At 27.6% G+C, this 19880-nt stretch overlaps 1 protein-coding gene across 1 annotated transcript in view; it reads right to left on the reverse strand.

The window, feature by feature from the left end:
- Nucleotides 1-19324, reverse strand: part of LOC136090570 (hemicentin-1-like) — a 58161-nt gene extending 38837 nt beyond the window's left edge. Inside the window, exons 1-3 of the mRNA XM_065817357.1 lie at nt 19279-19324; nt 18419-18514; nt 5628-5828 (exon numbers count right to left, since the gene is read on the reverse strand). Of these exons, the coding sequence (XP_065673429.1) occupies nt 5628-5828; nt 18419-18500 (283 nt within the window). The 5' untranslated portion in view covers nt 18501-18514; nt 19279-19324. The remainder of the gene's footprint in view (nt 1-5627; nt 5829-18418; nt 18515-19278) is intronic.
- Between the last annotated feature and the right edge of the window lie 556 nt (nt 19325-19880).

The following is a 19880-nucleotide window of genomic DNA, read 5'->3' on the forward strand; positions in this document are numbered from 1 at the left end:
TATATATATATATATATATATATATATATGTATATATATATATATATATATATATATATATATATATATATATATATATAAATATATATATATATATATATATATATATATATATGTATATATATATATGTATGTATTATAAGGGTAGAAGAAGAGACTGATGATCTTTTGGCTATTGTATAATTGACATGCTGCAAACGTTCCATACATTTGTGTGAAGAAGCAAAGAGAAAATCCTGGACTCCTACTGTTAAAGAATGTGGGGAATCATTTCTTTTTCTAGCCAATTTATGCATATTCAATATAAATGAAGTACTAAAATTTGATTCAAAATTAAACAAATGTGATTAAAATAATTATGTTGTTACTTACATTGTTTAACTATTATTTTTTGTTTTTCAGTTAGTTGAAAATGCTGAGCAGTCAATTAATAACATTAGGATATTATATAATGACTTGAAGGTGATACTTCAACCTTTAGTTTATGCTGTACCACCAAACATCACAATTGTTGAGTACAACAATCACAGGTGGTCATTTAAAACCCCCTTGAAAGAAATGGATTTTTCGTTTAAATTGATTCAAGTGAGTTTAATGTTATTACTGATACTTGCGTTCCTGCATACAGATTTTATTAATGATTCTTTATCATTTTCAATTATTTGTCTTTAGATCTTGTATAAGGAATACAACACTGCAAGTTTTCCAGCTAGGATGTTTTTACAATAATTTATATATTGTTTTAATTGCCCCGATCATGTCCGAAAGTAAGTGAATTGGCTTCTGAGTTAAATCTATAAGTTGACAGTATAGTTTCATTATGTGTAAATAAAATAATATTTAAAGATAGTTATACGATAATAATACAAATGGAAATATTATTTGTTTTTTAGAGTTATATAACCTATAATTCAGTTTTTTTGCGAGGTATTTAAAGTTCTGTTTTGTCTCGGAAAATAAAGACAATTTATTGGTTAACTTTCCACACACAAAAAAGGTAATTTTTTGGAAATTTACCAAAATATTTGGTTATCTTAACAAAAACATTTGGTGAATATTTATGCACCAAATATTTTTGCTGAAAGTCACAAAATCATTTTGTGAAATTAACAAAATCATTTTGTAAAGTTAACAAAATCATTTTGTAAAATTTACAAAATCATTTTGTGAAATTTACAAAATAAATTTTACCAAATTATTTGGTTACTTTAACAAAAACATTTGGTGCATAAATATTTACCAAACGTTTTTGTTAAATTAACCAAGTTTTTTGTGAGTTTCGCAAAACGTTCTTTGTTGTGCAGGAGGTCTTTAATTTTAGATATTGTTTAAACCTATCGTGACGAGTGACCCATATGACGGTTCATAAGAATTGTTTCTAAATGACGAGTGACCCGAATGGCGGTTCATAAACAATTTTAAATATTTTAAAACATTTATAGCAGTTGGTGAAGACTTTAAACTTATCTTTGAAATGTAAATAATTTCTTAAGTTAATTCATAAAACCGTTTCTTAATTGCATTTATAGATCGTTCAAAAATCAATTTTTAAAATGTAAAGTTTTTTTAAATTGATTTTTGCTTAAAACAAATTAAATTATACTGATGTAAATGAGATCCTTAAAATTTTTTTCAATGGTAGTTGTGGAGATTTATTTTGTTTGATCACCACAATGAATGCCTCATTTATTTAATATCGAAAACGATATGTTTATGTATTTCTTCTATATTTGTTTAAGGTTACATAAAGAAACTATATATTTTTGTTAATTTCAACATAATAGATTTTGATCATGTCGCTAAGGTAATAAAAAAAATTTTATTATCATATAAAATTTTATTATCATATAAAAAGTTTTAGTAATTTCTGAAAGCCAATTCTATGACAAAAAAACAAGGTCTTGTTTGTAAAATTCTGACAAGTAGTTTTTATTTTATACTCCTTTAATTGATCAAGATCCAAGTTCGTTATTTTACGCGCAGTCATATAGCCTGTTTTAACTCTAATATATAAAGTTACGTATATTTATAGATTTTTTATCATTTTGTTTCATCAGTTTGAGGGTTTTCAATATGCCAGCAAAAATCCTAAGAAAACCGCTTGAGTGTTTTATCTGAAATTTTCAATGTATTTTCCTTTTAATAAGAGCTGTGCTTTAAATGGAACAGAATTTTGATATAGGTATTTTTTTCTATTGTTAACTTTACAGCACAAGTCATCAGACCCAGAACTTTAAAAAAAAATCTGTTTTATTTAAAACACACATACACTTTTTCTAAATGTGTTTCAAAAGTTTCATTCGGCCTTTTTTATTAGTTTTTGCAAAAACTTGGCCAGCGCAAGTTTTGCTTTCTGATTGATTTGGGTGTTTTTTGCGGTTACTGCAGCAACCGTTGACCAAAAAAAAAAATATTATTCATTTTTATGATAAGGTTAATCATTTTATGTCAAAAGTTGTTATTTAATTTCCATATATTTAAAAATGGGGAATTATACCCCTATAAGTATTTTTAGCATTCTTAATTCTGATACTAATTTTAGACGTACATTAAACGTTCAAATTTGGACGTATATAGTACTCACAACTTTGGACGTGCATAAGTATTTCAAGTCTAAACCAAATCTGAACCAAAATTGTATGTTCCATCCGGACGTCTTTTGTACGTACAATGAACGTACCCGTGCCCGCTGGCTACTGTGTCCCATAAACGCATGTTAAAAATGTTTCTTGATTACAATCAAAAGTATAGAAATATTATATAACGAAATATATAGACAAATTAAAGTCCAAAATAATACCATTTCAAAAGCATGAAGAGAAATCTTTGTTTGACGTTGCAGCATACAAATGCCTTCATTTTTCTAAATGCATCCGTAAAAAAGTAAAGAAGGTACCAGAAAAAAAACATGATTTTCTCAGCAATCAGAGATTTCTGAGGACTATGTAAATGGAAGGACTCGATATTCAAACTACTTTAAGATTTCGGCAAAAAGAAGTAAAAAAAACAGAGTAAATAGACCCTTTTTTTTTTTTTCAACACAGTTTTGTGCTATTACAGGTATTGCAGCTCAAGCAATATCATCAAGCCTCATTCAGAATTCAATTTTTTATTCTTTATCTTAAGATTCTGATTCTGATGACACTGTGATTTGGAATACTGACTTAGAATCAGATGCTGATTATTTAGACACAGATGAAGGCCGCAAGCGAAAATGGTAACAGAAAATATAAAACTAAACAAATGAGATCACCATTACTATCTTTAGCTCAAGCGTGCGATAGAGTAGGCGTTTCAAGCAGAGGTGCTGCATTTATAGCATGTGTTGTGCTGGAAGACCTGAACATAATTTTGAAAGGAGACCAATCTAAAGTAATTGATAAAAATAAGATTAAAAGAGAACAAAAGAAAAACAGACTTGAAATGCAACATTTAGACTATGAAAATATTAGAAGGTTTGTATTTTTATGGAAGTAAAGATACAACATTAGTTATTGATACAAACAAGGAGAAAAATATACGAAAAACTATCAAAGAAGAACATGTTGTTTTAGTACAAGAACCAGGGTCAAAGTATCTTGGGCATGTAGAGACTGCATTAGGACATGGATACAGTATTAAGACAAATATAAAAAGATTTTTTACTCAAAACAGAAGTGATACATCCAAATTAGTTGCCATGGGTTGTGACGGAACAATTGTCAATACCGGATTTTTTAACGGTATTATTGCTTTATTCGAATTAGAACTTAAAAGACCTGTCCACTGGTTTATCTGTAAAATACATCCTAATAAACTTCCTCTACGCCATCTAATTTAAAAACTAGATGGACCTATATTAGGATCTAACGGATGGTCTGGACCAATCGGAACAGAAATTAAATTATGTGATACCTTGCCAATAGTTAAGTACATTCTTATCAGTGCCAAAAATAGACAAAAATCTCTTTGTTCTGACCAAAAATACTTACCTGATATTTACAAAGTAATATCTACAGGTTATTTTTCAAACGCTTTGGCTAACCGAAATCCTGTAGAACTTAACCATGCCAGTTGAGTAACCACTTCAAACAGAATATTGAAGTACTATGTTGGATGTAGGGAACCGTTACACAGACTGTCAGAAATAGTTGAGTTCTTTATTAAAGTTTACTGCCATATGTGGTTCAATATAAGGTGTAATCTCTCGTGCATGGAATGTGCTAGACATTTATGGCTAACCATCAATTTATCCAAGTATGCCAGTAGTAAAATTAAAATTATTATCAATCCAGTCATACAAGGGAATGCTTTTTTTTGCTATGACATCGGATAGTCGCCCAATTATGAAGAAATTGACATAGCAATAAATAATGAAAGCAAGATCAATAAAAACAAATAAAGTTCGAAAGTTCTGTATACCAGAAATCAATTTTAGGGCAAAAAACTATATTGATTGGAAAAATGTGAACTAAATGAACTTCCGATTACCTCTCATATTTCAGATAAAAACCTAATTGAATTTTAACAAATGTTTTTCTTCCAGATATGGAGCATTTTCCATGCCATACTTAAGGAGTAGAGAGATGCATCAAACTTGTAACCAAAGCTTCAGATCAAGTTTGCGGTTTGGCTAGAAGAGATGGTTTCAATCTTTAATTGTACATTATGAACTGCAGAGCTTGTTTGCCAGAAACTCATGAAACAGAGTTTTTTCGTAAAACCTCAGCCCTCTATCGGCAATTGAAGTCATTAAAATATTTTCTTAAAAATTATAACCTTTTCTAACTTAGTCATTGTGCTATGTTTAAACTTTATTACAACTCTAGTATTATATCTATATAATACTAGTTGTTGTTTTTATTTTGTAAAAAAAGGTCAGAAAACGTATTTTTGTAAGAAAAATAAAACCCTAGCGCGAACTAAAGACAAAAAAAAGTAAAAAAAAATTGGCATGATCACTTTTTATAGCATTATGCAATTTTTTCTTTCTATTACAATTTCAAATTCAAAAAAAGTTGTTTTACGATGCGCCCTATTTTTTAAGACTTTAATTTAGAAGGAATAAAGGCATTAGAAGTCATAATAATGTCTAAACAACAACGATGAGGTAGCAGAGTGAAATTAACTAATTTTTTATATACTTATTGAAAATAGAAGAGCAAGAACTAATGTGTAAAACAAGCAATTAGGTAAAAAAATCGGTTTGTATACACAGAATTATACTACTACTCACTTAAAGTTCCATACAAACGAAATCACAATATTTCAAAAAAAGTGATGGTTGACGGACATAAATTGACTTCAGATGAAATTAGCTTAATCAGGTATAGAAAAGATTTTCATGAATATTTTTAATACCTAAAATGTATTGTTTAGTGTTATTAGCAAGTTTATAAGAAAAAAAAATTTTTTTTTACAATATATTGCTAAGTAATGTAACATAAAAAAACTTTTTTCTGTTAAAACTTTGTTGGTATTAGTCTGGCATGGCATAGTAATGATTACCATGTCTATTGCATAAAAAATTCATAACGGCGCATAATATTAAAGCATAACATATTTTGATTAAATCAAATAATAAAAAATATTTAATTGAAAAAAAAGCAACATGAAATTTAATTGATTTTAACAAAAATAATAGTTACCTTGAATTTTATGACGAATTGGACTACCAATAATTCCATTAAAAGTTTTATTGGGGATAAATTTAACATTATTAAATGACCACTCAATAGTTGGTTCAGGGTTTCCTGATGCTATACATTCTAGAGTTAAAAAATCTGATCCAGGTACATTTTCAATTGGTGTATTCAATAATGAAAGCTGGCGGATTCTTGGTGGAAGACCTGTAAATATAAAATGTAAATTATTAGTTTTAATGGAGAAACAAGCGACCTGTTAGCAAGCGAATGGCTAGCGGTACCGGGATTTTTGAGCGATTTTTTTTCTCATCTTATTTTACTTTTACGTTTTAAAAATATTTAGTATTGAATCTGACTTAAGTATAAAAATAGATTAAACTTGTAACATTGTAAATTTATTAGGACATGTATAACTTAAGTATAACAATAGATTAAACTTGTAACAATTTATTACGACATGTCGCTTTTTAGATATAAACACAAATTGAACTTTTTTTAAATAGCGATATTGTTACAATATATCAAAACTTACATAGCTTAAAAAGCTAATTGCTAGCTACTACATAACGGTAAGTTCATAACTACAAAGAGGCTAAAACCGACAAGGTGGTTTTAGCCACCTACAAGGTGGCGAAAACCACTTATCACTAGCGCTATATTTGTACACATTGCGAATATTTATCAGCCATTTCGAAATATTATGTTGATAGCTACATATCGCAGCATTGTAGCTTGCTATAATAAAACTATAAACTTATAGGTTGTCCTTTTGCTATAAGTTGTCTATATCGCTAGCTAAAAATTTGTGTTGTGAAAAAACATCACATCTTTTTAGTAAGCCATATTATTATTCTAGTTTGGCAGTTCACAATGAACTATGGACTATGTTTTTCTATGGACTCAAACGCGTGGTGAGCGGACGTGTTTTACTACAAATAAGAAGTTTAGTAAAAGTTCGTGTAAATATAAAATTTAGTAAAAATATTAATTGCAAACATGGTAAATGTCCAATCAACCGAGTTTAATCTATATAAAGCTGATCAAGATAAATTAATAAAATCACTAATCAAAACAATCAACGAGTTGAAAAGTTGCAATTTACTGTTAACCGAGAGACTAAATGTTCTAGAGAAAACTAAAGTTGCATCTTCCACATCTATATCGTGGGCTAGTGTTGTTTGTGGAAATACGCCACCGAAAACGTCAACTGAACAACTTCATTTAATGAACGCTGTTGTTGCCGAGGCGAAAGAAAGAGAAAAACGGGAAAGTAACGTTGTAGTGGTTGGTATCGAAGCCTCTGAAGAAACAGATTTATCAAGCGCTAGAGAAGAAGATAAAAATTCTATTCTCCATATGATGAAATCTATTATTGCAAAGATCGAAATTAAACAAATAATAAAATTAAAACCAAAATCCGACAAGGAATCACCTTTTATTATTGTTCTTAACAACCGAAATGATAGAAATTCTAATGTAAAAGCTTTAAAAAATTAACCGAGTTTTAAAAATTCAACCGAGTTTAATAAAGTGTTTATCAATTCCGATTTAACTGTGGCTGAGAGATACAAAGCAAAGTTATTACTCGAGGAGTGAAAACAAAAAAGTTCAGAAAATTCGGAACCCTTACTTTTTTAATATGGCATACAAAACGAAAAAGTCATAAAAATTAACAAATAGCAATCATTTTATAATTACAAAAACCAAAAAGATTTCAGTTACGGCTGATTAACTTCTTAAGTCACTCCCAGGGCTGTAGAGTCGGTAAACCGCAGTTTCGACTACGACTCCTTAACTTTATCATGGACCGACTCCGACTCCGACTCCCGATTCCGACTCCTTCATAAGTCACCAATTCGTAACAACAAATTTACCGCGTCAAAATGTTTAGATTGCTATTTCATCAGCATGATATAAATAATCCGACCACTAAGTGCTTTAAACAATATTTATTAGAAAACAATTTTTGAACAAAAAACTTTTCTGAATTTCTGTAAACAGATATACAATAAATTCTTATGCAGTCACTAATAAAATTATGAATTAGCCCTCAGAAAAAGTATTGCCTCCATCAGATCCTCCTTCATGGATGTCCTTAAATCTGATCTTATTGTTTTTTGGGCAGAGAACAACCTCTCCACACTAACTTGAGTTGGTAGCAAAGCAGTAGCCACTCGGGCAACTTCTCTGACCATTTCAGGATACATATCAATTGCTTGCAGTACTGTTATTTTTGATGAACGGTCAAATTGTACCACTATTTTTAATGCACATGAAAAACGGTGGTGAAATTTACTGGCAGTGATCTCTGATAGGAAGGACTTTTTTTCCATGCGGGAACGCTTTGAACGGTCTTTATGGTCCAAATATTTCTCAAAATCAAATTCTTCATCAGTAGATGATGTTGAAGATGTGGCAGTAATGACCCAATTCCTCTTGTTCCAGACAGTTCTGCAACTTGTTCATTCTTACAACTATTTCAAACAGAGCTTTTTTTCCTTTAGTCAGTTGTTGATCATCAAGAAGTATCCGATGCATTGGGTCTACATAAACAGCTGCCAAAAGAATCCTATTTTCTTATAGTACTTTTTCTCTCTGTTTCATTGAAGCGACAATGCCACTTGCAAATAACGCTCCTTTTTTCCAACTTTTCGTCTTTCTCGAGCTTAACAACGAAAGTTTTTTGCTATCATATGAAAAGCATTTGCACAAACAAAAACATGATACATTTAATTGATATTTCCTGTATATAATTACAATTCAATCTTTCACAATCAATAGTTACCCATAGCAACAATATAAAAATTAAGTTATTTTTGTTTTTAACATAAATATCTTGTATAATACTAAAAACAGCACTACTGATGATTATTTGAAAGGTTTCTAGTGCTAATAGTTTTAGTATATATAAAAAATATTTTATATTGGTAATTTTGTTTGGTAATTATATTGTTTTTAATAAAAACATTGTGAGAAAAAAGAATTACTGGATTTTATATATATATATATATATATATATATATATATATATATATATATATATATATATATATATATATATATATATATATTTACCACAAAAATGCGGTCAAAGTTGGTCAAAGAAAATAGCTTTTAAATCAGTTAGCACATATAATATGTATTCCGCTTTCATATATATTTGAATTAAGTTTTACGTCAAACTCGTTACCAAAACAGTGGCTTTAAGCTTCGGTTTTGCCTATTTTTAAAAAAGGATCTACTTCAGATGATAACAATTATAGATCTATATCCCTTACACGTACTAGCTGTCGCGTAATGGAAAGTATTGTTAGTTCATGTATCGCTGATTATCTTTATAAAAATAATCTAATTACGCCTAATTAACACCCTTTTTATCCAAAAGATCTACGTGCACTAATCTTTTAGAGTCAACTATTGACTAAAATAAAGCTTTAGGCAGCAACTTAATTACTGACGTGGAGTACATTGATTTTTAAAAAGCATTTGACTCTGTACCTCATCCAAAAATTTTTTAAAAACTTGCAATGTACGGTATAATAGATAACCTACCTCATTGGATATCAGCATTTCTTTCCAATAGATATTAAAGAGCTCTGGTTGGAAATTTACTATCCAACCTGACCAGAATCCTTAGTGGATTTCCACAGAATAGCGTTTTGGGTCCAACGTTATTCTTGTTATATATTAATCATCTACACTCTATAGTAAAATATCTTAATTACTCTTCAATGTTATATGCTGACGATATCAAACTATATAGTTCATTTAAGGATGCCTGTTATAGTCACGATCTTGCTGTTGCCATGTATAAAGTTAATCTCTGGTCAAAAAAATGGCAGTTAAAAAAGTAGCCAATATTAAGTGCTTTACTCAAAGAATAGCGCCTACTTCATTTTGTAAAGATATAAATTACAACTATCATTTAGGAGAACACAATTTAACCTGGTCTAAAAACTCAAAAGATCTTGGTGTGACCATGGATTCTTACTTAAATTACAATAATCGTATTTCAAATATTGTCCGCGTATCAAACATTCGAGGATATCTACTTCTTAAGTGTTTTAAAAGTCGCGATCCACGTGTTATCGTAAAGGCCTACACTACCTATATAAGACTGATCTTAGAATACTGCTCTCCGGTTTGGTCGCCAAACCGCGCTAAAATAAACAAAACAGTGAAAAGAGTACAAAGACGTTTTATCAAGAGAATTGCTAACCTAAATAACTTTTGATATTTAAATAGACTTAGAATTCTTGGTTTGGAACTACTAGAAATTTGTCGCCTTAAGCAAGACTTGATTACATGTTACAAAATTTTGAACAATTTAGTTTGCTTAAATAAATCAAGTTTCTTTTTAATTAACAACTATATTTACACTCGAGGACATAATTTCAAATTTCGGAATTTAAAATGCAAACTCGATGTCCGTAAATACTCTTTCTCACTCAGAATTGTTAATACTTGGAATAACTTGCCGTCTGACGTCGTGAGCGCCAAAAATATCAAGAGCTTCAAAATTAAAATTAATTCAATCGACTTTGAAAAATACTGTTCCGGCTAACTAGTTTTTGTTGTTTAACTGTGGTCTTATATATAATTGTAATATATTTATATTTTGTAAATTATCTCGCATATGTATTATGTGATTGTAGGGCACGTTGTCAGAGCCCTTCATATTTTATGGACCTGCGTGTCCTTTAGAACAGGTATCACTGTTCTAATAAATTTTAATCTAATTTAATCTAACGACAAGTATGTATATATTTCATAGCAACATTTGGTAGCTACCAATATGGTTGTTTTAAAAATAACTACCTAAATAATAATAATAATAATAAAAGATAAAACCACGAGAAATAACAAAATTATCTTTTGTTGCTATAAATAGAAAACTTTTTACTTAATCACGCGCGAATGGATAAATTGATTTACTAAACAACTGAAGTAGCTTAAAATATAGTAAAACTAGTATTAATAACTGTATGGCATAACTATGATTAAATAATATAATGTAAACTTATAAAAGCTTTTTAATAGCATATTTAGTCAGCAATCCTCGTACGTAATCGTAGCCTATATCTATATATATAATATTGTTATAATATTATATATATAGATATATCATTGTATTTATATATATATATTGTTATAATATCAATATATATATATATATAATTATTGTTAGCAAGTTGCAAAAATATTTTATAATAACTGTTTAAAAAAAATCAGTGTTATGGCCCTAATTCTAACCGAAAATCAAACAATTTCAACCATAATTCAAATAACAGCTAATGTTTTTTACTTAAGTGTTGGTAATTTTTTCTAGGACATTATGCTAAAAAATAAATGCATTTGTTCTTTTATTATTTGTTAGAATAAATATGTTAGCAGACTAAGCAACGTTTAATTTTTCTTTTCTTACTAGATCAAGATTATTTGAATTACCTGACACGTTTTTTTTTTATTGAAATAAACAAAAATAGGCTATGGTAATTGTTATTATATCATAACACTCATATTGATGTATATCTTATTGATCTTATTGATATTTAAAATAAATATAAAAAAAAAATTATATATAAATAAACACAATGTTGTATGTAATATATTATACTATATTAGGTAGAAAATTGTATTAATTTATATATATATATATTTTTTTTTTTTTTCGTATTTGCTCTACATATTAAATAGAGCATTTTATTTATTACTTTTGTATATATATATATATATATATATATATATATATATATATATATATATATATATATATATATATATATATATATATATATATATGTATATATATATATAATAAAATTTACGTAAATTATGTAAAACTTTATACATAACTAGGGTTCCTATCAAGTGAACTTGATATTAAAAATTAGTTGCACATTCTAACACATGATGCAATACTGTCCACTGTCTCTATGCCAACTTGCTAACTCTACTTCTTCTAACTTTTTCTCTAATATCCTTCATTCTTCTAAAAATCACTTACTCTTGGTCTGCAAAGGGGCTATGATGCTCTTTAGTGAGCTGAATCCGTCTTTGTGAGTCTTGGTAACTAGCCTCTATATGGAAATTAGTCAGAAGAGGATAAACCACATGGAGGATAAACACACGGAAAGAAGGTATATATTAAATAAAATAGTATCTGTGATGTATTTTATATTTACTTTTTTGTAGTGCAGTCTTTTAAAAAAAAAAAAATTTTTTTGTTATCTGATCTATATTTAAATTATTTAAAATTGTGATTTTTGACAAAGTTATCTCTAAAATAGAAATTTTGACGTTAGTAATTGTTAATTTATTATTTAATCATTTATTTGTATTTGTATATAATTTATATTATATTGAATAATTTTGATTTTAACTTTTAAAATGAAATACTATTATTGAAAGTTTTTCTCAGGTTTATTCTTTGGTTTCGGTTTCAACCTAACCTTGAATTTCAAATGTACCTACATATAAATCTTTCTGTGCTATGCTGGACAATGGGATAGATGTTTTCAAAATTCCCTGAAAAAGCTATCAGCTGAAATCATGGATTTATTCCATAAAAATGTTCCTCTTTTACTACGAAAAATAGGAAAGTAAAATGATAAGGGTCATTTGCGATTATATATTTTCATACCTGTTTTTAAAAAAATCGAAAAAAAATCATAGATTTTTCATAGTACCTGCTATGTATTCTCTAAAGTTATCTACTTTTAACTTACACTTTTTTCTATATCATTACATCTTGACTATTTGCAACTGTACACTCTACATACAATTTGTAAATATTTTCAATATTACTTTATTTTCTTTTTTTTTTTACTGTAAATTTATTAATCTGATTTAATTATTATGTAGCTGTATCGCAAAAATGAATTCTGAAAAAGAAAAATAAACTGAAAAAAACCTGGTAAAAAACAGTATGTCGGACCTCATTCAAAAGTTTTGAGTTTTGTAAACGAACTAGTGCTGTTTTAATGGACAGAACATTAATAGATCAAAAGACGTTTTGCTTATATTTATTATAACTAATGTAATATAATATATATAATTATTATTATAATATAGTATTGTTTGTCATAATAAAATATTGCTTGTTATCATAAATATTATATAATGTATAAAACATAAAATATATAATAACTACTATAGTATAGTATAATTTGTTTATATTTAATATAAATATTATTACTGTGATAATTATTTCATCAACATACGAGGAGTTCATATAAAAAAGTCCAAGTAAATTGAATTTAAGAAAACGAGTAAAAACTGAGCTACTCAGAGTTGTGCATCAACAGAAATTGATATATTTTAGACTTTGCACGTTTTGCATATGGGCTATATCAGTAAAATAGATTTTCCTCAATGTTTTATGAGTGGCTAAAGTACTCAAAACTACTGAGTTTTTTTATGTTGTCTTTGATGTTTAATATAATATAATTTTTATTCATTTAAAATACGAATAGTTTCTTAATAGTCGAATTACATTTTTATAACATTATATAAATTCTATTCATTTATTTTTGACTTTCGCGTAAACTTTGTAAAATGAGTTAAGTAACTGTCTATTTGCGGAATTAACTGAGTTTTTCCGTTACTTTGAATGGAAAAAATGAAATACGGAAATCGTGATTTTTACGGAGAAAGTTCTGTATCTTTTTTTACGGGCTTTTCCGCTGATTTTTACGGAAAATAGAAACTACTGAAACCGTTAACTTTTACGGAGAAAGTGCTGTCACTTTGCTGCCGGACATTCTCGTTGAATCTACGTTAAATCTACGCCGATGAATCTACGCCGATTTTTTAACAGTGTATTCTATATTCTTTTTTGTTCATCTTTATTGAATAATTGATGTTAGAACCCACTTTAAGATCTAGAAATGCCTTTTTAACGCATTATTTCAGCTTCTTAAATTCGTCTAGCATAAGCAACAAGCTGCTCCATGTGGTTTTGCAATCCATGATTAAATGGATGACGTTTCCTAAATCTATTTTTAAGTACTTTTGTAAATAGTTTTTATTTTTGGTTAGGGACCTTATAAACATTTTTAAAATTAAAAAAAAAAATAATGACATTAAATCTTTACGCAAAATTAATAAAACCTTAAATCCAGCTGACAAAACTTCCAACATGTACGAAATATCTAAAGATGATTACAACCATCTTTTAAAAAACGCAACCACTATAGTACGCCATGCAAGAAAATTATTCATTTTTAACTACGACATATCATGGATTAAAAAGAAAGTAGGACTGTTTGATGTTACCATGGAAGCCAGTGATGGCGCGGAAGTTTTTGAAATAGTTGGGATTTTGCTTTTAGACCGAATTTCGCAGTTTTACAACAAAAATGACTTTGGTTTAAGAACAAAAGTAGCAATCAAATGGAGCAAATTAAAAAAAGCTTGTTGTTCAAGTTTTCAAAGGTAACAATCTCAATATCTCTAAAAATTGCAAAGTTAAAATAGTTATTTACCTTAATTTAAGTTTTACACTTTTCCCAAAATTCATTCCAACTGCAACTATACTGAAACTATACTGCAACTATACTGCAACTACACTGCAAGCCTGATAATAAACTAAGTTATATACATGCTGATTCTAAACATCCTCCTGCATCCTGGCACAACCTTTTGAACAATCTGGAAATGTATTATATTCAGTCTGGAAATGAGATTATATTGATTATATTCAGTAATTTATAGTGAATAATATATAGCGATTAATAAGATTCAGTGACTATTTTCGATAAATTAGATTCAGTGTGCGCAATTGATATATCTAGAAAATTGTGGACATTATTGTTCGCATGAGTCAGCTGTTCTTTTAGGCACAGTAACTTGATTGATGCAAGCCGTAAACACCGTAACAAAAGGAAATAACAATTAAAAAAAAACGTTCTAATTTTTTCAATAGCGTTTTCTCTGTGAAAAGACCTGATGGTCTTCTTTGAGTATCCGCGTTCTTTATATTTATTTTTTATTCTTTATTTCTTAACGATATCTTGACTTGTTAACTTTTCTTTTTATATATTATTTGTACATGTATCATAAATATTGTAATAAAGAAAAAAAAAAAACCATCCTCCTGACAAAATAAATAATCTTCCAAAAAACATCAAGTTAAGATTTTCCGCCTACTAATCAAGTGAAGTTATTTTTAATAAACTAATACCGCTTATAAAGATGCATTAAAGCAATAGGGATACACCCATAAACTGGCATATTAAGCATTTTTCTAAAACCACAAACTGCACAAAATATTTGACAGAAACACAACTAGGATAAGCTACTCCTGCATTCTAAACATTAAACTTCCTGCAACTACTCCTACAAACATTAGGCCTCCTACAGCTCAATATTAGTTTTGATATTGAGTTGTAGGAGGCGGACACTCTTTTTGTGCTTGATGCCATTGGTATTGCAAGATGTAATCCGTTTTATGATCGCTATGTTTTCTCCCCAGATACAGACGTACTTTTATTGCTAACATTTTACTGTTAATATCTACCTCATACAACATACTTGCAAACTGAAAAAAGATCAAACATCAGTATCAAGAGCTTTTTAAGCAGGACTGTGGAGTTGGAGTTGCGGATTCGAATTTGCGACATTTTTAGCGGAGTCGGAGTCGCTAAACAAAATTGCGACTCTGACTCCAATAGTAAAACTTCTCGGTATTATACGTGCATGTATAAAATATTTAACCTTTAAAGAATTTTTCATATATTTAGCACAAAAAAAAAATTTCATTATCGCGTAATATCTTTTAAAGAATTCAAAGAACTTTTTAAAAATTTTGCTTTGGAGTTAAAGTCGGAGTCGGGCTCTGAAAATTTCAACCATCGGAGTCAGAGTCGATACTTTTTCGACGACTCCACACACCTGATTTTAAGACACTTGATTCCACACTTTCAAAAGCTTTATTAGGTTTTTATGTGTTAACAGGATGTGATCAGACCGGATCCTTCTATGGAAAATCCAAATAAACATGGTCAAAGTCATTCATGACTGCAGATGACAAGATTTTGTATGCATTATTAATGTTAGGCAATACTGAGTAGTTGACAAATCAGGTTACTTCAAGGTATTAACCGTTTTGTAGTCAACACGTATGGATTAAAAAATTTTCCCAATAGCAATTTAACCTTAGCTAAGCTAAGATGGTTTTTCTTCTCAAAGTACCATTTAGATGCTGCGCTGTTACTACCTACCATGAGCGCTCTAAAGTACTAATTATTTAGATATTATTTTCTATGTCTAGTGTTAAGGAGATCTCACAAACCTTTACAAAATCTTCTTTTTTCTGAAGGTTTTGGCTGGGAGATCAATTGTAAAACCATTGATCCAATATTACCAGATTATCTTCCTGCTCCATTCGGTTTAACTAAATTTAGTGTTTATGGATGTAAAGGTAAATGCAGTAAAAAAAGATGTTATAAAGCAACTCTGTCTTTACGGATATGTGTAAATGTTTTATAGTGTGTAAACACCAATATTCATAATTGAAGTGACGAGATAGAATCTGGTACATCTGATATAGAAGCCTAATCCAAGAAAATATTTTATAGCGGAATTTTAGTGGACTTATATAGACATTTTGAGCGGTACGCGGTATTTTCGATATTCGGTTATTTGATGAAACATTAGCGGCAGTCGCCAAAAGTGGCTAACCGATGACTAACTACAGTTAACATTTCGGAAAGTTATCGGCTGGCCATTTGTTGCTACTGCCACTAATGGTCCACTAAATAACTTTTGAGCAAAACTCAAATAAATTACACAAAATTGCCTATTAGGTCCATTGCAAATCCACTAAAATAATGTTTGCTGAGATATTTATATCTATGAGCTTATATTTATCAAATTTTATTATTTTTACTTATCAATAATAGTGCGTTGTGTAGTTCAAAATGATCTTTTCATTAAAAAATATAGTTTTATCTATACCTAATAAGTCGTAAAAATATTTAAACATTTTTTGTTGTACTGGACGAACTCTTTCAACCCATTTTTTGTCTGAGTAGCAAGGGATGGCATTCCTTTTTTGACAAATACATAAAAGTGATGCTATCCACGGTATCCATGCCAATACAATCCCAAGTTTTTTTGTGAAAAAAAAATACATTTATCAGTACGAAAAATCAAACAAACTAAACAACTTTAAGTTCTTTTAAAACGATCCTTCATGCAGATATTCAATAGATAATTGCTGTGAAAATAAATTTACATTATTGAAAATCTCTGAGTAAAATTCATTAGAATGTATAACAAATTGGAATGAAAAATCTTTTTTTTTTTTTTTGGCTTTTTGTGCTAGTCTGTAAGTTTTAGTTTTTGTGCCGGTCTGTAATTTATATACTCTGTAAGGTGTTATATCTTGGGAAGGAAACGTTTTCAGCATATTATTTTTACATACTTTTTGTTCTGCTTGACCATCTCTTTTTTAAAACATATATTTTAAGTTTACGATTTCTTTTATATTAGATGTAGTAAGTTTGACGTCATGGGTTCCACAGATTTTTTAAAAAGTAGCAAAAGTGCTCATATTACCCAGACCACTTGGTAATATGAGCACTTTAAATTAGCTCAAAAAAATTACATTAATTACGTAAAAAAAATACCAATCTTACAATTAGAACTAATTTTTGGAATATAATAATTCTTTAGTAACAAAGCTTATCATTTAAAGATCAAGTTTTAAGTCACTTTATGTTGAAACAATACTACTATGTTTTCCGAGAAAAACAAATAGTTCGTTATTTTTTCAATTTTATTAACTCTTTTATTAACAATTTTATTAAATTTTTTCAATTTTATTAACTTTTTCAATTTTATTACCTTTGAACAATAAAAATTCAAATTTTTTGAATTTAAAATACAGATAAATATTTAGAATTGATAAAATATTACAATTTTTTAACTATGTTTTGTTTTTATTTAAAAAGCAATTAAAATTGCTGCTATTCTTGGACTTTAAACTGGGTAATTTCAATGAAAAACACTGGTTAATTTGAGCATGCTCATATTACACAAAAATGGCATCTTTAAATCAAAACTAAAAAGTCAAAACTAAATGTTTCTATGCATTGTTTTTCAAACAAAAACGGATTGAATTTTTTAGCTAATATATTTCTCTTTATGAAAAAATTAATTTCATTATTTTAGCACCAAAATTTCGCGCCATAGATTTATTCATGCGTGATTATATTATTTTATCTTCGCAAAAAATTTAATGGCGTTTTAATTAGATGATAGCCGCTAATTACTGCATATAGGTTTACGTTAATTGTACTGATTTCTGTTATCACCACATAAAGTCAGTTCAAAAAATACAAAGCAATTTTAACTTCACTGTTTGCATCTTAGAAATATTTAAGTATGCTCATATTACCAAGGTACTCATATTACTCTAATCTACCCTAAACACCTTTCAATTCACAAATTGAAATTTGCAACTACAATTTAAATAAAATAGTTATAAATTTAGTAAATAAAACTTTGAAACCTAAAAAATAAAAACAGCTCAAATCATTTAAGAGCAATAAAATTAAAAAGTTTATTTTTATATGTTTCCATTCCAAAAAAAATTTAAGCAAAGACCACTATATACAATATTAAAAAAAGGTAATCAAATACAAAAAATCAAATTAAGAGGCATATTTTTATTTAAATGAAAATTTATCAAAACAGTTAAATAAGATTAATAATTTGAGGGTCTCAATTAAAATAAAATAAGCAACTGACAACTTAATACTGTGCGTTTAAATTTCAATATCTAATACCTCTAGGTACTGCATTTGTGTCTTGACAAACAGAATTATGAAAAAGTAGAAAAACTCCACATGTTAACATTAATATTATCATTGTACTTTAAGAATCTAAACATAAAATCAATTATTAAGTGATTAATCATAATCAGCTATTAGCATTATATTACCTTTACTTCAGTTTTAATTTTTTTTAAACGTTTAATATCCAAGGTTCTGTATTTATGTGGTTTTGACTGGATTCCATAATACCATTTTCTAATTTAAATAAATGTTACAGGTGATAAAAGCAATTTTTTACAAGCAGATGCAGTTAATGGCGTTTACATGTTTTGAAAAAAATCATTAAATTTATATATGTATGTATACATAAATATATATATATATATATATATATATATATATATATATATATATATATATATATATATATATACATATATATATATATATGTATATATATGTATGTATGTATGTATATATATATACATATAAATTTATATATGTATGTATACATAAATATATATATATATATATATATATATATATATATATATATACATATATATACATATATATATATATATGTATGTATGTATGTATATATATATACATATATATATACATATAAATATATACATATATATACGCATATATATATATATGCATATATATATATATATATGCATTTATATATATATATATATATATATATATATATATATATATATATATAATATATATATATATATATATGTGTGTATATATATATATATATATATATATATATATATATATATATATATATATATATATATATATATATATATATATATATATATATATATATATATATAGTTTCTTGATGAACCTACTGATGGATAAAACAAATTGTTGAAGCGGCTAGTGTCAGCTATAAAGAAAAATCTAAAACTTAAAAATAGGTAAAGAAAAATATAAATAAACAATGGAATTAGTGTGGCTCCAAATATAGGTAATGTTAATATTCACATAATAGAGTTTATTTGTTTAGTCTAATTCTAACCTGTGTTGAATTGACAACAACAACAATATATTTAGTTGCCTTTAAAATACTTACAAAAAAATTGCACCAGTGATAATAACTGTTATAATATTAAGTTGAAGAATAATAATACAATATTATTGTTAATAATTTTCTTTTTTTTTTGGTGCTCTAAGAAGTCCTTAAGGTCTAATCACAGAGCGCCGCCGAATAATTATAATATATGAAACGATATAATAAATATAAACAATTAATTGACAACGAAATCATAACTTAAACAGAATCAATACTGATCAAAAGAATTGACACCAAACAATAATAACAACAATAATAATCTTCTTAAATATTATCGAACTTACGATTGCTTTGAAACAACGCTTGTTTGCTATATGCTCTGGCAAGACGTTTTTTTATTGATAAATATTTATTTGTTGTGTTTTCAACAAGAAATTT

This window comes from Hydra vulgaris, chromosome 14 (genome assembly GCF_038396675.1).
Source record: "Hydra vulgaris chromosome 14, alternate assembly HydraT2T_AEP".
Lineage (NCBI taxonomy): Eukaryota > Metazoa > Cnidaria > Hydrozoa > Anthoathecata > Hydridae > Hydra > Hydra vulgaris.